The sequence below is a fragment of the Schistocerca serialis genome, chromosome 9 (genome assembly GCF_023864345.2).
Source record: "Schistocerca serialis cubense isolate TAMUIC-IGC-003099 chromosome 9, iqSchSeri2.2, whole genome shotgun sequence".
Lineage (NCBI taxonomy): Eukaryota > Metazoa > Arthropoda > Insecta > Orthoptera > Acrididae > Schistocerca > Schistocerca serialis.
This window is the reverse complement of record NC_064646.1, coordinates 343101527-343126399: the sequence shown is the minus strand read 5'-3', so window position 1 is coordinate 343126399 and position 24873 is coordinate 343101527. Positions and strand designations below refer to the sequence as shown.

The following is a 24873-nucleotide window of genomic DNA, read 5'->3' as shown; positions in this document are numbered from 1 at the left end:
TTATATACGTAATTTTCTGCAAATCTGTTTTCACATCTTTCATACCACCTGTGGGCTGTTGAAAAATTGACCTTATAGTATTATCAGGGTGCAAACGCCCTGGGGAAAATGTGGGGGAAAAACCGGGAATTTTTTATTATATTAGTTTTTTGTCAAAGTTCTGAGATTTTAACTGGCGAGAAAAAACAAAGAATTCAACTTTGGCCTACTACTGCAGAATAAAACTGCATCAGTAAAACATAAACAAGAGAATAACATCAAAATAAAAATTTAGTTGCAAAGAAAATGCACTATTTACAACAACAAAACACAGCACACATACAAGTCTCTGCTAATAGCAAAATGTGTCAAAGGCTTTAGGATGAAGAGTGCAATACTTCCGAAAAACAAACTGCTTTTGGTGAGGGTGACATCACATCTGTTTATATTTATAATTTATAAAAAAAAAAAACAGCTACCAGCCACATGTATAGTTTAAAAAGGTTTATCATCTTCAGACCATGACGGGTTTCGGATTTTTCTTCACAAATCCATCTTCAGATGGCAGTTACAAGCATTCTAAGTTGGACCTAGTTTTGTTTTTGTTATTCGTTTGCTGCACTGGGAACGAAAAGAAATATTTATGTTGTGATATCGGTAATGGTATTTTTAGAAAAGATTTACTCCTTTTACAAAATCTAAATGCTCATGAGATAGTTTTCTGTTTTAAACTTAGTAAACGTGCAGGTTATTGCACTTACGAGCTATGTAGTTCTGCCTGACAAAATATTTGTGTGTTTATGTTTTCGAGCGCGAGCTTAATACACTTTTCAATATGCACTATGTGAGTGCTATTCCAGTCAATGGACATCACTTTCAACCTCATCATCTTAATTACACACGCAGCACACACGAATAACGTTTACAAAACGTGGCCCAGCTTCATATTACAAACAAGAACAATATTTGCAAAGAGCTTACAGTCATAACGATGTTAACTTACAGTTGCTGTATAGTCGATATGGGTACAGTAAAATATCTCTTTGCTATTGTATGAGATTACTCTAAAACACAATAAATAAAATTACATACAAATAAGATTACAAACATTATATGTAGTGCAGAAATACTGTGTGTTACTAATTAGTTGTTACAATTTTAGGATATAAATTCTAATATATGACATGATAAGCAATGCACATGTTTTCATTATGCAATGTTTCAATGACATATAAGCAGTTTTTGGGGGCCTGTATACTGAATGTTTTTAATGGAATATTAGGCTTAAGTTATTTTAAAAAAGTGAAAGCTTCTTCAAAGTTATTTAGGAAGGGGGTGTTAACTGACTCTGTCTGTTCATTCAGAATGAGATCAGGGAACCTGTTTTTGTGTGTATGAATCTCAATCTCCTCTAAGAGATTCAATGTGAAACCCTTGTCTTTGAGGTGTAATATCTGCAGGTTGTTTTCTATATTCTCAACTGTATGATTGTTTTCTGCAAGATGGGTGGCAAAAGCAGATTTGCTTAGGTTTTTAAGACACAGGGCATCAAGGTGTTCCTTGAATCTTGTTTCAAAAGCTCTACCTGTTTGGCCAATGTAGAATGTAGGACAGTTGTTACATTCGTGTATGACTCTTTGTTGGAGTTTGTTATTGGTAGAGAAACTGATTTTGACATTTTTCTTCTTGAATAGGTTGGAAATTTTGTATGAAAGTGGGCCTATATATGGGAGGGCTACATATTTTACTGATTTTAGTTATTGGGGCTGTTGCTTGTTGCAAAGACTTATTGCTAGCAATTTTTTCTTTTATTTTTTGAGAGAGTGTGTCTATGATTGAAGCATCATAGCTATTATTTTGGGCAATTGATTTGATTATGTTGATTTCTTTGTGCTGTTCAGTGGGGGTGAGGGGGACTTTATGCATACGATGTAGCATTGACCAGAAATTAGCCATCTTATGTTGGTTCGGGTGGCAGGATGTGTTATTGATGGTAACATCTGTGGTTGTTGGTTTTCGAAAGATACCAAAATGGTGTTTGTTATTTATGTTTGATATTTTGAGATCCAGAAAATTGATGCAATTATTTATTTCATGCTCCACTGTGAATTTGATGTTGTTGTGTAATTTGCTCAGATCTTCAGCTAAGGTATCAATTTCGCTGGTGTTACCATCAAAAAGTAATAGAGTGTCATCTACGTATCTCTTGTAGTAAAGTATTTTACTGTTCATTTGGTTATTGGATGAGAACAACTCTTGCTCAAGATGGTTAATGCAAATATCAGCTAATAATCCAGCAAGACTGCTACCCATTGCAAGGCCATCATTTTGTTTATAGACTTTATTATTGAAGGTAAAGTAATTATTAGACAAGACGAGTGTGAGGATCTCTATTAACTCATATATTTCTGGTAGATTGATCTTTTTGTGTTTTAAGAGGTTACTTTTTATTATGTTAATTGTTTCATCTACTGGGATGTTAGTGTATAGGTTTTCAATATCTAGTGAGGCAAATCTAGCTGTTGGTGGTATGTGGATGTCTTTGATATGTTCTACAAGGTCCACTGTGTTTTTAACTGTATAACTATGTTCGAACATGTAGTATGTGGTAAGGAGATCCTTCAATTTTCTGCTTATGTAGTATGCTGGGCTGTTTCTTGAGTTCACAACAGGGTGTATGGGGGAACTTTCTTTGTGGATCTTAGGCTGTGACCGAAGTTTCGGTGCAGTTGGATTCATGGTAATGCAGTCCCGAATTTCATATTTATTTAAGAGGAATTCAAAACTGTTGAGTAATTTACGAAGTTGAGCTTGAAATTTTGCTGTGGGGTCTGATTCTAGTTCTGTGAAGTTATTGGACTGAAAAAATTCTAGAGTTTTTTCAATGTATTCTGATTCATACAAAACAACAACTGAATTTCCTTTATCAGCCTTTACCATGAGAGCTTTGTTAGCAGTAAGTTTATCATTGATATCTTTAAAAATTTTTTGTTCATTATTAATTATATTATTTTTTGAAAGCATGTGTTTAGTGATGAGTTTGTTGGCTTTAAATGCCAACGCATTTTTCTCATTGGACTTAAGTTTGGCAGTGTCACATGCCAGTTTTGTAGCTGCTATTAGGTCTTTTATGTTCTTATTAATTAATCTTGGGGCAATATTGTGCTTGAAGCTTTTATCTAGGAGGTTAAGTTCATTGGGATTGAAAGAAATATCTGTTGTGTTTACCACTCTGTTATAGAATATGTGCTTATGCTGTTCCCCAGTGTTACGTTGTTCCTTTAATTTGAGTTGAATGAGGGATTTTAACTTCTTCTTGTGCCTAGAGGAGATTTGTTGTTGTTCTCTGCTAAGAGCATGATTAATATGGTGTATTACATATGTGAACTGTAGAGGTGAGAGACTATTTCCTAATTGTAAATGCAACTTGTACATAGATTTATTCAGCTTATCTTTCTTCTTATATTGCAATTTGATTTCTGTTTTTATCCAAGTAGTTTCACATATTGCTTTAGCAAGCTTAGCAGCTTTTGTTTGACTATTGACCTTAACTTTAACATAATTTGGGGTCACTTTTTCTAACAGACATCTTTTGTTGAATTTTATGTTGTTAGTTGTTTTCATTACATCAATCTTACATTTTTTGAACGCATGTAACATTCTGAATACCTGGCTAGGTAAGCTTAACGCTATTTTGTCGAAAGTTGACATGTTGAGAAATGTGGCTGTTGTACTAAGGTTTATAATTTATACAGCTACCAGCCACATGTATGGTTTAAAAAGGTTTATTATCTTCAGGCCATGACCGGTTTAGGATTTTTCTTTACAAATCCATCTTCAGATGGCGGTTACAAGCATTCTACGTTGGACCTAGTTTTGTTTTTGTTATTCATTTGCTGCACTGGGAACAAAAAGAAATATTTATGTTGTCATATCAGTAATGGTATTTTTACAAAAGATTTACTTCTTTTACAAAATCTAATTGCTCATGAGATAGTTTTCTGTTTTAAACTTAGTAAACGTGCAGGTTATTGTACTTACGAGCTATGTAGTTCTGCCTGACGAAATATTCGTGCGTTTATGTTTTCGAGCGCGAGCTTAATACACTTTTCAATATGCACTATGTGAGTGCTATTCCAGTCAATGGACATCACTTTCAACCTCATCATCTTAATTACACACGCAGCGCACATGAATAACGTTTACAAAATGTGGCCCAGCTTCATATTACAAACGAGAACAATATTTGCAAAGAGCTTACAGTCATAACGATGTTAACTTACAGTTGCTGTATAGTCGATATGGGTACAGTAAAATATCTCTTTGCTATTGTATAAGATTAATCTAAAACGCAATAAATAAAATTACATACAAATAAGATTACAAACATTATACGTAGTACAGAAATACTGTGTGTTACTAATTAGTTGTTACAATTTTAGGAGATAAATTCTAATATATGACATGATACGCAATGCACATGTTTTCATTATGCAATGTTTCAATGACACATAAGCAGTTTTTGGTGGCCTGTATACTGAATGTTTTTAATGAAATATTAGGCTTAAGTTATTTTTAAAAAGTGAAAGCTTCTTCAAAGTTATTTAGGAAGGGGGTGTTAACTGACTCTGTCTGTTCATTCAGAATGAGATCAGGGAACCTGTTTTTATGTGTATGAATCTCAACTTCCACTTAGCAAGAGCTCTTCTCATCCAATAACCAAATGAACAGTAAAATACTTTACTACAAGAGATATGCAGATGACACTCTATTACTTTTTGATGGTAACAGCAGCGAAATTGATACCTTAGCTGAAGATCTGAGCAAATTACACAACAACATCAAATTCACAGTGGAGCATGAAATAAATAATTGCATCAATTTTCTGGATCTCAAAATATCAAACATAAATAACAAACACCATTTTGGTATCGTCCGAAAACCAACCACCACAGATGTTACCATCAATAACACATCCTGCCACCCGAACCAACATAAGATGGCTAATTTCCGGTCAATGCTACATCGTATGCATAAAGTCCCCCTCACCCCCACTGAACAGCACAAAGAAATCAACATAATCAAATCAATTGCCCAAAATAATGGCTATGATGCTTCAATCATAGACACACTCTCTCAAAAAATAAAAGAAAAAATTGCTAGCAATAAGTCTTTACAACAAGCAACAGCCACAATAACTAAAATCAGTAAAATATGTAGCCCTACCATATATAGGCCCACTTTCATACAAAATTTCCAACCTATTCAAGAAGAAAAATGTCAAAATCAGTTTCTCTACCAATAACAAACTCCAGCAGAGAGTCATACACTCACTTCTACACAATAGCATACCCCATAAAAGATCTGGAATTTATAAACTTAAGTGTAACAACTGTCCTAAATTCCACATTGGCCAAACAGGTAGAGCTTTTGAAACAAGATTCAAGGAACACCTTGATGCCCTGCGTCTTAAAAACCTAAGCAAATCTGCTTTTGCCACCCATCTTGCAGAAAACAATCATACAGTTGAGAATATAGAAAACAACCTGCAGATATTACACCTCAAAGACAAGGGTTTCACATTGAATCTCTTAGAGGAGATTGAGATTCATACACACAAAAACAGGTTCCCTGATCTCATTCTGAATGAACAGACAGAGTCAGTTAACACCCCCTTCCTAAATAACTTTGAAGAAGCTTTCACTTTTTTAAAATAACTTAAGCCTAATATTCCATTAAAAACATTCAGTATACAGGCCCCCAAAAACTGCTTATATGTCATTGAAACATTGCATAATGAAAACATGTGCATTGCTTATCATGTCATATATTAGAATTTATCTCCTAAAATTGTAACAACTAATTAGTAACACACAGTATTTCTGTACTACATATAATGTTTGTAATCTTATTTGTATGTAATTTTATTTATTGTGTTTTAGAGTAATCTCATACAATAGCAAAGAGATATTTTACTGTACACATATCGACTATACAGCAACTGTAAGTTAACATCGTTATGACTGTAAGCTCTTTGCAAATATTGTTCTTGTTTGTAATATGAAGCTGGGCCACGTTTTGTAAACGTTATTCGTGTGTGCTGCGTGTGTAATTAAGATGATGAGGTTGAAAGTGATGTCCATTGACTGGAATAGCACTCACATAGTGCATATTGAAAAGTGTCTTAAGCTCGCGCCTGAAAACATAAACGCACAAATATTTCGTCAGGCAGAACTACATAGCTCGTAAGTACAATAACCTGCACGTTTACAAGTTTAAAACAGAAAACTATCTCATGAGCAATTAGATTTTGTAAAAGAAGTAAATCTTTTGTAAAAATACCATTACCGATATGACAACATAAATATTTCTTTTCGTTCCCAGTGCAGCAAACGAATAACAAAAACAAAACTAGGTCCAACTTAGAATGCTTGTAACCGCCATCTGAAGATGGATTTGTAAAGAAAAATCCGAAACCGGTCATGGTCGGAAGATAATAAACCTTTTTAAACCATACATGTGGCTGGTAGCTGTTTTTTTATAAATTATAAACCTTAGTACAACAGCCACGTTTCCCAACATGTCGACTTTCGACCAAATAGCGTTCTGTTTATATTTCTAAGGGGTCGCAAGAAAATATTGTGAATGGTCATTTGAGGAGCGTTACTTTCCTTGTATGTGAGACATATTATATGTGAGAATGTGTGATGAATTTTGGAAATTGTGTGGTGTTTGACTCTTTCAAAACTTAACACTTTAAGGAGCAGACACTTAGAAAAATTTCAGGCCTAAAAGACCAGCCATTTATGCCATCATTCGAATTTGATGTACGTTAAAGGGCAATATGCGCTAAAAATGACCAAGCTTCAAGGCTAGTTTTTCATATTTTTTTAAGTTCTTTCATAAATTACAAACTGTGCAATATTGATGGCAAAAAGTATAATTAACCGTCCAGAATAAAAGTGGAAGGTGAGTGCTTTGAGCAATTTCATGTGTAATTGGCTTTTCTGTGGAAAAGTTGAAGTACTAGACAGAGCATGTATTCAGTCTGGTTACACAAGAAATGTTCTGTACACAGGAGTGAAAATTACAATCATACTTGTCTGAGATATGCAATTTAAGCAGTGCTCTTAGTATCCTGCCTAACCACACGCTGGAAAAAATAACAAAAAATTTTTTTGACTTGTATTTTATGTGAAGTTTCAGCTTTTCTTATTGAAAAATATCAATATTTCGCAAAGCAAAAATACATATTATCACGTCATTTATTCCCAAATTTGTAGTTCACTGCCAGGCTACACAGAGCGCTACTATGGCCTCTGTTAGCATGCTGTAATGTGCTGTATTCGGTGAATTTGTATTTATACTTTTGTAATACCAAAACATTCAGTTTACATGTTGCTGCACGTTAAAGATCTTTCCAAAATGTGTTGTTTTTTGCTGGGATTGCTGGGAAGTCCTACACCGCTGTATAAAACCTGTACCATTTAAAGAACTGATATGTTTTACAACTCCAAGAGAAAGTATATTGTACTTACATGGAAAGAAAGTACTTCATCTGAAAAAAAAAAGTTTATTGTGCTTGACATGAAAAGAAAGTACTTTACATGAAAAAAAAATGTTTATTTTAGACCGGGAAAACCAGGAATTTTTTTTTTTTTTTTTTCCTCCATGTATATAGCCTGATTATGTACTGTTGTGCCATGATAAGTTGACCATGCACACAGTGACTGTCGAGAGTGGCAAGAGGCATGCCTTGTTGCCGTGTTGTGACTGCTGTGAGCAGAGTAGCAGTGAGGGGAAGGCAGCATCGACACCTTCCCACATTGCTGGCACAATTACCCATGTTTTGTGCTTATATGAAAGCAGTGGTCACATACGTGGAACATTGACAGCGCTTTGAGACAGATGGATAACTTCCAGCTATTGACAATTTTCTCCATTACTCACAACACTAGTAAAAAGGGTCAGCTTATCGTGGCCAACCAGTAGCTTTTTATGGAATGAATTTTGTGTCATGCACATAACACTTGCAATGTATTATTATACGGTGTTAGTAAAATGTGGTTCACAGTTAATTCATGTCCATTGCTACAGAAGTGACTCAGCATTAGCAAAGTTTGGAGGAAGATGACCCTTTCATAGTATTGTTTAATTCTTTAATGGAACCTGTTTATTAACACATTTAATTATTGTGATTTGTTGCTAACACAAGTGATTCACAACAAAAATATATAAAATTATATTTAATATAAAATACCACACCTAATATCCACATAATTGTGTCCACAGATTGTGCAGTTGTTTGTAGTGCCATTGTATTTGCACTGCAGTTATGTGGTAGACAGTTCAACAGCACTCTCAACATTGCAAGTGTGGCTTGAACGAGATACTGCGTTAGCTGTGAATGATCAGGAGTTGCTTTTACCATCAGGCAAACCACCTGAGCCAGATGCTGGGGCCATGCAGTGCTGGAATCAGAAGTGTATTGAGGTACTGATCACTTGCTCTTTGTATACTTTTCTGGTTGGTTGCTAGCAGTTATTGAATGGCCTGACTCATATACGTCTCTTTGTGTTACAATTTTAGGATTTCATTATAGTTATGTTCAGCATTCACGGGGTTACTTTTGATATAATAGAATGCTACTGGTAATATTAAGTCCTTGATTTTTGTCATTTCTCATCTGTAAGCGCAACATGAGTCAGAGGAAACTGCAGAAGGTAGTTGTAGAGCTAAGTAATCAGCCAATCGAGTTCTGTACAAGCAAATGTGTAATGAGGATTATTAATAACAAGTTCATTCTATAAATTTTTCAAGCAGCATGAAAACAAAGATTATATGGTATTGCAAACAGTAAATTTTATTTTGTTTCATATGGTAGTGATTGGTTAAAAGTTTTCCTTTAATTTTGCGATGAGGATTCTTAGTAATATCCAGAATGAATCATAGAGTCATTAAAACTATATGTTTACCTTAGGACATAAGTAAAAATTTTATGAACTATTTAAAAAATTATTTACACATTTTCTGGAATAAATAAGAGTGCCAGTTTGCAACATAAGAGACTTGGGCATTCTTTCCAAAAAGAAGGCTTTGACATGTTTACCCCACCACTTACGCAATTCCTGTAATACTTCATTACCTCTAGAAAGAAAGTGACTGCTAAAGCACATTACCAAGTGAGGTGGAGCAGTGTTTGTGCACTGGACTCACATTTGGGAGGACAACAGTTCAAATTCCAATCTGGCCATGGAGATTTAAGTTTTCCATGATTTCTCTCAATCATTTAAGGCAAATGTTGGGATGGTCCCTCTGAAAAAGGCATGGCTAATTTCCTTTCCCATACTTTTCTAAACCGAGTTTGTGCTCAGTCTTTAAAGACGTTGTCGTCGATGGGTCATACAACTCTAAATCTTCCTTCCTTCTAAAGCTTATTTGAATGATTTGGAGAGCCGGAAGAGGCAGAGTATTCCAACATCTCAAACACCAGAGATGTGCTTTCAGTAGTGCATCAGCTGATGTTGGCCTGTGGGCATGTAATGGAAACAACAACACTATTCCATAATAGAATGCTGTGTTTGGTATGATTTGCTGGCTTGAGTTACTTAGTTAGCATATAATGATATCATGCACTGTTGATTGTATCTGCTTCTCCATTTAATCACCAGAATAGGTTTTTTTGAACCTGAAATGAGTCACAACAGTAGACAGACTGGCACAATTTTGGCCAGTCGTTGATGCTGTGCCACAGTACTATCAACCATAACAGTATTAGAAACCTACACACACCAGTAAGAAAGTCACCATTGCTTGTTGTAACCATTCAGAATCCATAAACTCAATAGAAGAGGTAGCCATTATCAGCACAAGCTTATAGTTTTACCATTTTGCTATATTTCTCTCCTGAGACTATGTGATTCACAGGAGGAATTTTGGATGTGAAGCAGTAACCTTTGTTCATAATGCAGGAGAAATATTGCACAAAATATATGTGCCAAACCTTTGTTCCCACTTTTAAGTAATTGTATCTACAAAAGGAAAAGGCAAACTCCACTTATTTGCATAACACAGTATGATAACCAAGCTGTTTACGATATATTGTGTTATGACAGGCCAAAGTCTGTAATAGGTATTACAAAAGAATCTCAGGTAGTAACATATGCAGTTGAAAAAAAGCATTGTTTCTTCACAATAAAATTTAAAGTTTTTTCAGAATTATTATGTCTTGATATCAATATTTCCTCTCCAAAGGGTTCTTTCCATGCAGGTAACAACTTGCCATGGGGAATGTTGTGTTAATTGGGTAGTATGAACCCTATAAAGGATGATTTTATGTTTCTGTCACTAAAAATATTCCAAAATGGAAATAAAACCCCAGAAATACAATCCCACTCACCCTTCGATACAGAGTCTGTGAGGTACATTTAGATGAAAAAGAGTTCATAGTTGATGGAAGACAACACTAGGAAAATTCTAAGCACAGAGCCATGACCATTAATGCATAAGTATGAGTCTACATCAGATTTTTATGTCCAAAACTGTGGTTGTTCAGCTGCAACACTCCAGTGACAATGAAAGACAGAAATTACACAAGGATGTATGTAACACATATGGAAAGATGGTTCTGAGCATCAGAGTTAAAACTACAATGATACCTCTCTTCTCCGCCCCCCTCTCTCCCACTTACCTGTAGCGAACCTTTTCATTCGTTAAATCCAGACTAATAGTGATTGGTGTTTCTTATTCCACTGAATAAGATAATTTTTCTATTTCTTAATATTGATGAACTTTTATCACAGACATCTGTGTGCCAACATTCTGTTGAGCAATAGCTAAACTCATTCTTTGCCCCCCAGCTCCCTCTCCTTTTCTCCCACATCCTCCCTTCTTCCACTCCCCCTCCCCTCCCACCCCTCACTTACCCTCTCCTCTTCCACCCCTCACTTACCCTCTCATCTTCCACCCCTCGCTTATCCTCTCCTCTCTACCATCCCTCGCTTATCCTCTCCTCTACCATCCCTCGCTTACCCTCTCCTCTACCATCCCTCGCTTACCCTCTCCTCTACCATCCCTCCCTTACCTCCTCCTCGCCCACCCCTCCCTTACCGCCTCCTCGCCCACCCCTCCCTTACCACCTCCTCTCCCTCCCCTCCCTTACCCCCTCATCTCCCTCCCCTCCCTTACCCCTCATATCCCTCCCCGGCCTTACCCCTCATATCCCTCCCCGGCCTTACCCCTCATCTCCCTCCCCGGCCTTACCCCTCATCTCCCTCCCTACCCTTACCCCTCATCTCCCTCCCCGCCCTTACCCCTCATCTCCCTCCCTACCCTTACCCCTCATCTCCCTCCCTACCCTTACCCCTCATCTCCCTCCCCGCCCTTACCCCTCATCTCCCTTACCCACCCTTACCCCCCCATCTCCCTTACCCACCCTTACCCCCCCATCTCCCTTACCCACCCTTATCCCCTCATCTCCCTCCCCACCCTTACCCCCTCATCTCCCTCCCCACCCTTACCCCCTCATCTCCCACCCCACCCTTACCCGCTCATCTCCCTCCCCACCCTTACCCCCTCATCTCCCTCCCCACCCTTACCCCCTCATCTCCCTCCCCGCCCTTACCCCTCATCTCCCTCCCCTTCCTTCCCACCCTTCCCTTCCTTCCCACCCTTCCCTTCCTTCCCACCCTTCCCTTCCTTCCCACCCTTCCATTCCTTCCCACCCTTCCATTCCTTCCCACCCTTCCATTCCTTCCCACCCTTCCATTCCTTCCCACCCTTCCATTCCTTCCCACCCTTCCATTCCTTCCCACCCTTCCATTCCTTCCCACCCTTCCATTCCTTCCCACCCTTCCATTCCTTCCCACCCTTCCCTCCTCACATCCCTTCCCTCCTTACCTCCCTTCCCTCCTTACCTCCCTTCCCTCCTCACCTCCCTTCCCTCCTCACCTCCATTCCCCCTCCCCTCCATTACCCTTCCCCTCCCCCTCCATCCCCCCTCCCCCTCCATCACCCTTCCCCTCCCCCTCCATCACCCTTCCCCTCCCCCTCCATCCCCCTCCCCTCCCCCTCCAACACCCTTCCCCTCCCCCTCCATCACCCTTCCCCTCCCCCTCCATCATCCTCCCCCTCCATCATCCTCCCCCTCCATCATCCTCCCCCTCCATCATCCTCCCCCTCCATCATCCTCCCCCTCCATCATCCTTCCCCTCCATCATCCTTCCCCTCCATCATCCTTCCCCTCCATCATCCTCCCCCTCCATCATCCTTCCCCTCCATCATCCTTCCCCTCCATCATCCTTCCCCTCCATCATCCTTCCCCTCCATCATCCTTCCCCTCCATCATCCTTCCCCTCCATCATCCTTCCCCTCCATCATCCTCCCCCTCCATCATCCTCCCCCTCCATCATCCTCCCCCTCCATCATCCTCCCCCTCCATCATCCTCCCCCTCCATCATCCTCCCCCTCCATCACCCTCCCCCTCCATCACCCTCCCCCTCCATCACCCTCCCCCTCCATCACCCTCCCCCTCCATCACCCTCCCCCTCCATCACCCTCCCCCTCCATCACCCTCCCCCTCCATCACCCTCCCCCTCCATCACCCTCCCCCTCCATCACCCTGCCCCTCCATCACCCTGCCCCACCATCACCCTGCCCCACCATCACCCTGCCCCTCCATCACCCTGCCCCTCCATCACCCTGCCCCTCCATCACCCTGCCCCTCCATCACCCTGCCCCTCCATCACCCTGCCCCTCCCCCCTCCATTCCCCCTCCCCCTCCCCCCTCCATTCCCCCTCCCCCTCCCCCTCCATTCCCCCTCCCCCTCCCCCCTCCATTCCCCCTCCCCCTCCCCCCTCCATTCCCCCTCCATTCCCCCTCCCCCTCCATTCCCCCTCCCCCTCCCCCTCCATTCCCCCTCCCCCTCCCCCTCCATTCCCCCTCCCCCTCCCCCTCCATTCCCCCTCCATTCCCCCTCCCCCTCCCCCTCCATTCCCCCCTCCCCGTCCATTCCCCCCTCCCCCTCCATTCCCCCCTCCCCGTCCATTCCCCCCTCCCCCTCCATTCCCCCCTCCCCCTCCATTCCCCCCTCCCCCTCCATTCCCCCCTCCCCCTCCATTCCCCCCTCCCCCTCCATTCCCCCCTCCCCCTCCATTCCCCCCTCCCCCTCCATCCCCCCCTCCCCCTCCATCCCCCCCTCCCCCTCCATCCCCCCTCCTCCCTTTCCCCTCCCCTCCCTTCCTCTCCCCTCCCCCTCCCCCTCCCATCCCTTCCCCCTTCCCTCCCTTTCCCCTCCCCTCCCTTTCCCCTCCCATCCCTTCCCTCCTTTCTCTCTCTATATCTTCTGTGCTATTGTATAAAGACAGATTGTCGTTTAATGTTGCTATCACCTATCAGAAAAAAGTACTTTACATAAATTTTTTCATGTTAATCTAATGAATGGTTGGCTGCATCTTTGTAATATACCTAATAAATAAATATATATGCAGTATATAAAGGGGAAATGCCATTACCAGAAATCTTGGAAAGTTCTTAACTGTTTACTTCACATTTTTACACCATACTGTGATTAACTTTTGGATTGACATAGGCTGTATATTTTTTTAACTGGCAATGTACAGGCTTTTTGTTAAAATTGATTGTGAGAGAGAAGATGATGTGCTATGCGCTGTTATGAAAATGTGTGGTATGTCTTCTTTCTCACAGTCAGTTTTAACTGTGATAACAAGGCATTTAAACCATTAGATTTGTTCTCCCATATATATTCTTCCCCACTGAATATATTTTAAAAGAAAAATGTGTACACAACAACGTGCTCTTTTGCTTTCTTCCTCGCAGCCTGTTTTCACAGAAAAAAGAAAAGTTTTATTTGTGGCACAGTGTCTTATTATTAGAATGCTATTATGGGATATTTCTCATGGATATTTAGTAATTGCAAAGCATTGCCAGGTTTGCTAGTCTGTTAAATGCTCTACCCCTGAGCTCCTTTTGTCTTGTTGTGTTGCAACTGTGTCATCTATCAAAGGACCTGATTCACTCTTATCTCGCTACCCCTTCACTGCCTTGATTAACCTTCCATAGCTCTTCTGCATCTCCATCAGCCCAGACAACTGTTTTCAATAATCAATAATCAGCCTTGCTGTGGGTTTTTAATCCTTTGAGCTACCTCTAGATTTGCTAGCGTGCTGTCTACCATTAGAGAGAGGAGGAGCTATGTTATGTTTTTTTTTTTTTTTCCTCCTAGAATTTGTCTCTCTCTCTCTCTCTCTCTCTCTCTCTCTCTCTCTCTCTCTCCCCCTCTCTCCCCCTCTCCCTCTCTCCCTCTCTCCCTCTCTCCCTCCCCCTCCCCCTCTCTCTCCCTCTCCCTCTCCCTCTCCCTCTTCCCCCACCTCCTCTCCTGCTGATTTATTTACTATCCTTCTTTAAACATTAATATGGCAGATGATGTGGTTTGTGTACGTAGATTTTTACATTTAAAATTACATGCTCTCAAAGATATTTTCAAATCATTATTGGCTATCAAGATAAAAAATTATGTCATACTGCACCAGATATATCCAACATATTCACATGTATGTTTAATCTAAATGAAATTATGTTAGTACTTTAGTGCACAGAACTCTTTTTATTGTATAAAATGCTTTTTCTGCAAACCATTTCTGTGCAGTGATTTTAAAAGATCTAGCAAGTATGAGGTTGATCTGCTGTTGTAGATGTATGTTATGTTGATGAACAGATTGTCGTATTTTCTGACTGTATTATTTTGCTTTTGTATGTATTAGACAGTTTGGTATAATGGAGGACATAATTGTGGTATTTTTAGGTTTTTGAAATGTTGACTACAGTACTCATTACTTATGTCTCCACAATACATCTTAGTGACTTCTTTTGCCAAATGAGAACTCTTTTGTTCTAAAGGAGATGGCGAGTGGGTGTGTAAAAAGGCATAGTATGCATTTAAGCAATAGCTTATTACTAATGCAAGACTTTAGTTTAACTAAAATATATGTAACAAATGCTGTCTTACAATGGATACAATCCATGAGACTCTTCCATGTTAATTTTGAGTCAAGATGTATCCCAAGAAGTTTAGCTGAAACAGTGACATTTCCATCATCTTTAATAGAATGGCTGAAGAGAGAACAGTTTTTTGTGATTAATATGAATTTTATTGATTTGAAACCACTTACAGGCTGCTCTGAGATGTACATCTACATCGATACTCTGCAAATCACGTTTAAGTATCTGGCAGAGGATTCATCAAACCACCTCCACAATTCTCTATTATTCCAATTTCGTATAGCATGCTGAAAGAACGAACACCCATATCTTCCCATATAAATTCTGCCCTTATTTTGTCATAGTGATCATTTCTCCCTATGTAGGTTGCCGTTAACAAAATATTTTTGCATCCGGAGGAGAAAGTTTGTGATTGGAATTTCATGAGAAGATTGCTCCGCAATGAAAAATGCCTTTGTTTGAATGATGTCCATCCCAAATCTTGGATCATTTCAGTGACACACTCTCCCCTATTTTGCAATAATACAAAATGTGCTGCCCTTCATTGAACTCTGTCAATCCAATCTGGTAAGGATCCCACACCGCGCAGCCGTATTTAGTTGAATTTACAGCCTTTAGATTTGACTGATTTGTCATGTAACCAAAGTGTAACAGATTCCTTTTAGCAGTCATGTGGATGACCTCACACTTTTCGTTATGTAGGGTCAATTACCAATTTTCGCACCATACAGATATCTTTTCTGAATCGTTTTGCAATTTGTTTTGATCTTCTGGTTACTTTACTAGTCAATAAATGACAGCGTCCCCTGCAAACGCCGGCCGCGGTGGTCTCGCGGTTCTAGGCGCGCAGTCCGGAACCGTGCGACTGCTACGGTCGCAGGTTCGAATCCTGCCTTGGGCATGGATGTGTGTGATGTCCTTAGGTTAGTTAGGTTTAAGTAGTTCTAGGGGACTGATGACCACAGCTGTTAAGTCCCATAGTGCTCAGAGCCATTTGAGCCTCTGCAAACAACCTAAGACTGCTGCTCAGATTGTCTCCCAAATTGTTTATATTGATAAGGAACTGCAAAGGGCCTATAACACTATCTCGGGAAATGCCAGAAGTCACTTCTGTTTTACTCAGTGACTTTCTGTCAGTTACTACTAACTGTGACCTCTCTTACAGGAAATCTTGAATCCAGTCACATAACAGAGATGATATTCCATAAACACGCAGTTTCACTACAAGCTGCTTGTGCAGCACAGTGTCAAAAGCTTTACAGAAATATGGAATCAATTTGAGAGCCCTTATCAAAAGCACTCAGCACTCCATGCAAGTAAAGAGCTAGTTGTGTTTCACAAGAACGATGCTTTTAAATCTGTGTTGACTGTGTCAGTAGACAGTTTTCTTCGAGGTAGTTCATAATCTTCAAACACAGTATATGTTACAAAATCCTGCTGCGTATCAACGTTAATGATATGGGCCTGTAATTTAGTGGATTACTCCTACTAGCTTCCTTGAATATTGGCGTGACCTGTGCAACTTTCCATTATTTGGGTACGGATCTTTCATAGAGAGAACAGTTGTATATGATTGTTAAGTATGAAGCTATTGCATCAGCATACTCTGAAAGGAACCTAATTAGTATACAGTCTGTGCCAGAAGGCTTGCTTTTATTAAGTGGTTTAAGTTGCTTCACTACTCTGAGGATATCTACTTCTATGTTACTCATGTTGGCAGCTGTTCTTGATTTAATTTTTGGAATAGTTACTTCATCATCTTTTGTGGAGGCATTTTGGAAGATTGTGTTTAGTAACTCTGCTTTGGCAGCACTGTCTTCGATAGTATCTCCATTGCTATCATGGAGAGAAGGCATTGATTGTGTCTTGACACTAGCATACTTCACATATGACGAGAATCTTTTTGGATTTTCTAGCGGGTTTGGAGACAAAGTTTCATTGTGGGAACTATTATAAGCATCATACATTGAAGTCTGTGCTAAATTTCGAGCTTCTGTAAAAGACTGCCAATCTTAGACATTTTGCCTCTGTTTAAATGTGGCATGTTTTTTTCTTTATTTCTGCTACAGTGTTCTGAACCATTTTGTGTATCAAGGAGGATCAGCTCCGTCTGTTAATTTATTCAGTATAAACCTCTCAATTGCTGCCTATACTATATCTTTGAATTCAAGCCGCATCTGGTGTACACTTATATTGTTAATTTGAAAGGAGTGGAGATTGTCTCTCAGGAAGGCGTCAAGTGAATTTTTATCTGCTTTTTTGAATAGGTATATTTTTCATTTATTTTAGGAGGCTTTGGAGGTTACAATATTCAGTGTTGCTACGACAACCATGTGTCAGTTTTGATGCTTGTTATTAACAAGGATTATTTGTTGCTTAGAGGTCAAGTATGTTTTCACAACCATTTACTATTCGCGGGGGCTCATGAACTAACTGCTCGAAATGATTTTCAGAGAATGCGTTCAGCACAGTTTTGGACGATGTTTTATGTGTACCTCCGGAATTAAACATGTATTTTCGCCAACAAACATGTATTTTTGCCAACATGTTGAGAGTAAATTAAAGTCACTACCAACTACAATCGATGAGTCGGGTATGTGTTTGAAATCAAACTCAGTTTTTCATTGAACCTTTCAGTAATTGTATTACCTGAATTGGGAGGTCAGTAAAAGGATCCAATTATTATTTTATTCTGGTTGCCAACAATGATCTCTGTTCATACTAACTCACAGGAACTATCTGTTCAATTTTGCGACAAGATAAACTACTTCTAACAGCAACAAACACGCCACCGCCAACTGTGTTTAGCCTATCCTTTCGGAACACCATTAGGTTCTTCGCAAAAATTTGGATGAGCTTATCTCTGGCTTTAGCCAGCTTTCAGTGCCTATAACGATTTGAGAATCAGGGCTTTCTATTAGCACTTGGAGCTCTGATACTTTCCCAACACAGCTATAACAATTCACAACTGTTATATCGATAGCTCCTGTATCTACATTCCTTCTGTGTTTGGCCTGCACTCTTTGTGACTGAAGCCCTTTTTGTGTTTTCCCAAGACCCTCTAACCTAAAAAACCGCCCAGTCCACACCACACAGCCCCTGCTACCTGTGTAGCTGCCTCATGCATGTAGTGGACTGACCTATTCAGCAGAACCCAAAACCCAACCACCCTATGGTGCAAGTCAAGGAATCTGCAGCCTACACGATCACAGAACCATCTCAGATTCAAACCCTCCACTCGGCTCTGTACCAGAGGTCTGCAGTTGGTCCTGTCGACTATGCTGCAAATGGTCAGCTCTACTTTCATCTCGCAAGCAAGACTGGCAGCCTTTACCACTTCTGTTAGCCACTCCAAACCAGAGAGGAGCTCTTCTGATCCAAAGTGACACACGTCATTGCATATAACCTCTATTTTCCTGCTGTAATACTCCTAAGTCTTTCTAAACTGTAACGAAAGTAGTATCATGTCAGTTGAGTGTGTATTCACACACCATAAAATTGGACAAGTCATTTACATCTCTGTATATAAATTGAAGTTGCTTACTCATATCTGTATACAGAGACTAATCTCTAGAATTGCTGTAGAAATTTTGTTACAGTTTTGACTAATAGATAAACTGATGCACAAGTAAGCTTTTTGTGTATAATTTATAAACATTTTGTTCAAATTGTCTGAATTATAAAGAATTAAATTTACGTTGTGAAAATGATGCCATTGCTACCTAACAAACAGCTGCCGTAACTTGAGAGAGCAACAGTCTGTCGAGAATGCAGCATGTGGGATCTTATTCACAATTGGTTTGGTGGTCTAGTGGAAGAGAATGTGGATGAGAACTTAAGGGTTGTGGTATCAAATCCAGGCTGAATCACTTTTTTTTTTCACTCTGGCTTTTAACTGACCATTCACCACTGAATGATGGGGAAAGACACATTTCGAAATATGACCAATTCAGACAGCCAATTTCTGCTTCCCTCAGATTTGCCATCACAATCTACACATTCTTTGAATAATGAGCAATAAGTTACTCAGCTTTGAACTATCTTAAAAAATATAAGCTGTGATGTAAGACTTAAAACTTGAAATAATCAAATATTTTTAATCAATAGTTTTCTGAAGTCATTTGAGAACAATTGGTCAGCGGGGGGTGGGGGGTGGGGGGGGGGGGGGTGGAGAAACAGAAATACAAATCCAAAATATGTGTTTTTCTTTAAAAAATTTTCTGCTACAAGTAAAATGTTCTGTACACACACACACACACACACACACACACACACACACACACACACACACAAAATTGCATACAATATTTACATTGGTTGTAAGCATATTACTTATGTAATAATGTGCTCCAATCATTGCCATGATGTGTTACTCTAAATGTCAGTTTATATGTAACACACAACATTCATGCCTCCAGAAAACTTTCATGCTGTGCGACATAAATCATCCCACTCCATGGCTATGGAGGAGCAACCTTAGTGATATATTTTCAGTAGGAGAAACAATCTAGGTTTGCTGACAGCAGAAGCTTTATTTGCACATTACATCTTTGTGAGGCATCTTCAGAATTTGTTTAGCAACTGCACATAACATGTTAATCATAAATAGCCAAAATTGTGGCATTCATGAAGGAATGCAGCAATGCTTAATATAGGGACAGACTTATAATCTGAAACAGATATATTGTGACACAAATTATAGTAGTCGTGAATACATAACAAGATATGCAGATGCTACATAAGACTCTTATGGCTACTGAAAATTGTATGAAAGTGATGATACTCACTTACTTAACATTTTTCTCTGAAATTTATTCATAACTCTGCACATTGGCCCACAAACTAAATACACTATGCTACATGACATCTGACTGGAGATACTTAATGCTACCTGTGCAGATTTGGGCTGGGTCACTGTAATGTTATGAAGAGTAAAGGTCCGAACACAGAAACCTCCAGCACGCATTGCATGATACCCAAGATGTCTAATCTGATATTGGTGTACTGCAAAGTTTGTTTTCTATCAGTCAGGCAGAACCTTATAATCTAAGCATCTAAAACCGTAGCAGTAGAGTTTCTATAGAAAAATTCTATGGCTGACAGAGGCAAATGCCTTGTTGAGATCCACAAATACAAGCATAAGCATAACATTAACAAATAATCTCAGTTCAAACGGCAGTAGTATTAATTAATCACTATTTTCAGCAGTAAAAGCTGCTTTTACTGTTGAGAAGCTGGACATGAAGCCATATTGTGAGTCACTAAGAATATTATTTATTTATACAGACCGACTGTAAGACTGTTTTGGAGCCATATGAAATGATCCACAAAATTCGAGGGCATAGGTACAAGAGAGATTGAATGGACAAGTCTTGTCACCTTTTTCGCACAGAAGATAAATTAGAAATTTAGAAGCTACGACACAAAACGCTTTCCTGGATTGTCACATGTTTCTTAAAAATTCTACAGGATGGGACTCCAATGCTGCTGGTCTTCAGAAAGGGTGAGCTGACGTTACCACAGGTTGGACCAAGAATTCCATGGACAGTGCAACAGATGTTGCAGGAGCCACGCACCAAACTGGAATACGTGCATCTGCGTCGTGCATGGGCGCATGCAAGTTTTTTCTTACGCCAAGAAGCAGACTTATATTGTACACTCGTTGCAGCATTTCAAACGAAGATGTGAGCATCGTACTGTTAACGTGTGTCGTGTGAGTGAGGGATCGTTGCTGTTCATATCTTTCTGTGTATAAATGTGACAGAGCTGTCACTTCTGATTTTTGGTTGAGTTTTGCCAATGTGCAGTAGCATACAAAAGCATGCTTTTGTGGCGATATCTGTTAATAAAACATTCTCGTGTTTCAAGCCACGTCAAGTGGTTAACTGCCCACGAGCTTTCGACAGAGATCTCCTCTGCCATTGTCAAGTAGATGACTGTCACGTGGTTGTCATTGCCGTGCGTATCTTGTAAACTCCTGGTATTCTGAGGCCTAAATCATTTTTCACAGATTTCATTAGTTGCTGGATCTTTGCTGGAGGCCTGGAGATTGTATCTATTTTATGCCTCTTCAGGAGCCCTGTTGTCGAACCACAAAACGGTAAGAATGCAACCTGCTTGGTGTCTTCTTCAGAGGTCTTCTTCCTTTGAGGCTTGGATGACACTGCTTGTGAGATCTGTTTGTTGTAACCGTTTTCCTTAAAAACTCTGCGTAAGTGGCTCAATTCTCTTGGCACGTTTTCAGCATATGAGACGGTTTCAGCTTGATGTACTAAGGTCCTCGGAACTGACTGTTTCTGTGCTGGGTGCAGATACCGATCTGTGTGAGTGCGCTTCCGGTAAACACTGTAACCTAGAGACCCATTGGGCTTACAGCGAACAAGCACGTCCACGAACGGCAGGAAACCCTCCTTCTCTACTTCCTTTGTGAAGTTGATGTGGTTGTGGATGCTGTTGAGGTGCTCCAGGAACTCTTCTAACTTTTCTTGTCCGTGTGGCCAAATGATGAAGGTATCGTCGATGTAGCGATAAAAACAGCTCGGCTTTGCAGAAGCCGTGTCCGAGGCAATGTCTTCGAAATTCTCCATAAAGAGGTTGGCTACTACTGGAGCTAATGGACTTCCCATTGCCACGCCGTCAGTTTGTTTAAAATATTCTCCATAATGTAAGAAATATGATGGCGTCAGAGTGTGCTTAAATAAATCCACGGTGGTGTCATCAAAGAGCTGGGACAGCAAGTCAATAGAGTCTGTGATTGGGACACATGTGAATAAAGAAACCACATCAAAGCTAACCATAATATACCCTTCAGCAAGTCACAGACCTTTAATCCGACCGATGAAGTCCGCCATATTCTTTATATGGTGTCCACTATGTCCAACGTGCATAGAGATGTTTAGCAAGTTTATAGGTCGGCGATCTGATGGTACTCACTATCGGCCTCAACGGTGTGTCCTTCTTATGCACCTTCGGCAGACCGTAGAACATGGGCGGTCTTGGTGCCTTGGGGAGGAGGTTCTTAATAGTATATTCTTCCAGCAATCACCGTTTGAGAAGATCTGAAGTCTTCTTCACTATTCTGAATGTTGGGTCCTGAGGTAATTTTTGATATGTGTCTTCCTCGAACATCTGTCTGATTATTGTGTCATAGTCGGCTTGTTCCATTAAGACGGCAGCATTGCCCATGTCAGCTGGTAGGATTACAGTGAGAGGATCATTCCAGAGAGCGCGGAGGCCACTGTGTTCAGCTCCAGTCATGTTTGAAGCTGGTGGTTTGGATTTTAAAAGAATACGGCTTGTTTCTCTACAAATTTCCTCAGCCACATCACTTGGAAACTTACGAACCATTTGTTCAACACTACTCACTTAAGAAGGGACTTACCGTAGCTCCTTCGCCGGAGCTTCCCCTTCGCTGACATATTGAGTGGTATTGAATAAGTGGTTCGTAAGTTTCCAAGTGATGTAGCTGTGGAAATATGTAGAGAAACGAGCCATGTTCTTCTAAAATCCAAATCACCAGCTTCAAACATGACTTGAGCTGAACGCAGTGGCCTCCATTCTATCCGGAATGATCCTCTCACTGTCATCCTACCAGCTGACAAGGGCAATGCTGTCGTCTTAATGGAACGAGCTGACTATGACACAAAAATCAGACGGATGTTGGAGGAAGACACATACCAAAAATTACCTCGGGACTCAACATCTAGAATAGTGAGAAAGACTTCAGAGCTTCACAAACAGTCATTGCTGGAATAGAATACTATTAAGAACCTCCTCCTCAAAGCGCCAAGACCGCCCACAATCTGTGGTCTGCCGAAGGTGCATAAGGAGGACATACCATTGAGGCCGATAGTGAGTACCATCAGATTGCCGACCTATAAACTTGCTAAAAATCTGGCCAGCCTCCTCTCTACGCACGTTGGACATTGTGGACACCATATAAAGAATACGGCGGACTTCATCAGTCGGACTAAAGGTCTGTGACTTGCTGAAGGGTATATTATGGTTAGGTTTGATGTGGTTTCTTTATTCACATGTGTCCCAATCACAGACTCGATTGACTTGCTGTCCCAGCTCTTTGATGACACCATCGTGGATTTATTTAAGCACACTCTGATGTCGTCATATTTGTTATATTATGGAGAATATTTTAAACAAACTGACGGTGTGGCAATGGGAAGTCCATTAGCTCCAGTAGTAGCCAACCTCTTTATGGAGAATTTCGAAGACATCGCCTCGGACATGGCTCCTACAAAGCTGAGCTGTTTTTTATCACTATGTTGACGGTAACTCCGTCATTTGGCCACATGGACAAGAAAAATTAGAAGAGTTCCTGGAGCACCTCAACAGCATCCACAACCACATCAACTTCACAATGTAAGTAGAGGTGGAGGGTTTCCTGCCGTTCTTGGACATTCTTGTCCTCTGTAAACGCAATGGGTCTCTAGGTCATGGTGTTTTCTGCAAGCCCACCCACACGGATTGATATCTGCCACCCCACCAGCTTCCATCACCCAGCACAGAAACAGTCAGTTCTGAGGACCTTAGTACATCGAGCTGAAACCCCTTTCAGACGTTGAAAACTTGCTGAGAGAATTGAGCCACTTATGCAAAGTATTTAAGGAAAACGGTTACAACAACAAACAGATCTCACAAGCAGTGTCATCCAATCATCCAAGCCTCAAAGGAAGAAGATCTCTGAAGAAGACACCAAGCAGGTTGCATTCTTACTGTTTTGTAGTTCGACAACAGGGCTCCTGAAAAGGCATAAAATAGACACAATCTTCAGGCCTCTGGCAAAGATCCAGCAACTAATGAAATCCTTGAAAGACAATGCAGGCCTCAGAACGCCAGGAATTTATAAGATACCATGTGGATGTGGACATTTCTGTGTCAGCCAGACTGTTTGCACTATTGAACAGTGCCGCATAGAACATGAAAGGTGATACGTCTGCACTAGCCCAAAAAGTCAGCTGTAGCTGAACATGCTCTGGAAAACGGACACTGAATTGCATTCGATGAGACGTCTATTATTAAACGAACTAATGGCTTCTGGGATAGCGTGATAAACGAGGCCACAGATATTAGAAGGTGGATTGCAGCTGAGTGCAGAGGGGGGGTCCGGTGTTGAGGAAGTTGAAGCGGGCCCGGTGGTTGCGCAGCCAAAACATTACCATATATGGTGCGGGGCCGAGCACCAGTAACGTCACGAGCGACGGCACAGCTATATAAGCACGGCAGTGACAACCACACGACAGTCATCCACTAGACAATGGCAGAGGAGATCTCTGCTGAAAGCTCGTGAGCAGTAAACCATTGGACCCGGCTTGGAACCCAAGAATGTTTTATTAATGTGCAGTAGTGTTATAAATCTAGCTCTGTGGACAAATTTTGTGTATTAAGAAGATATGAATATAATTATGTATATAATACTAGAAATCTCAGCTTTTAGATGAGACTACTACTTTAGAGTGCACACACACACAAAAACTGTCAGTGACATATTTGGCTGTTTAGAGAACATGGGTGTTTGCAACATTTCTCATGTACTATATTTGTAGTGTGTATTTCTTCAGTTTCTTACACTGCCCTTTGTGTAGGTGCTCACCATTACCCTTGGATGCAATTTCTTCCACACCAACAAAATTTCCTCACACCTTCCTGCCCTACACCCCATCACTGAGCTGAAAAACTTGACAGTTTGAGAGCATATATATAATACTGTATGTTGACTGCAACTACATGAAACAAAATATTTGCGACCAAACAGTTTTAAAATTCTTTGGTATCACTGTTATGTTTGCACTTGTATCCAGTTGAGCAATGAGTGGGAACATCTGGATTTATATGATGCTTTGCGCAAGTTGAGTCAATTT

At 40.4% G+C, this 24873-nt stretch overlaps 1 protein-coding gene across 4 annotated transcripts in view; it reads left to right on the top strand.

Moving 5' to 3' along the window:
- LOC126419922 (inhibitor of nuclear factor kappa-B kinase subunit alpha) overlaps positions 1 to 24873 on the top strand; it is a 176749-nt gene that overhangs the window by 88567 nt on the left and 63309 nt on the right. For all 4 annotated transcript variants that reach the window (XM_050087209.1, XM_050087207.1, XM_050087208.1 and 1 more), the window contains exons 9-10: positions 8272 to 8472; positions 20468 to 20682. In XM_050087209.1, the coding sequence (XP_049943166.1) occupies positions 8272 to 8472; positions 20468 to 20682 (416 nt within the window). The remainder of the gene's footprint in view (positions 1 to 8271; positions 8473 to 20467; positions 20683 to 24873) is intronic.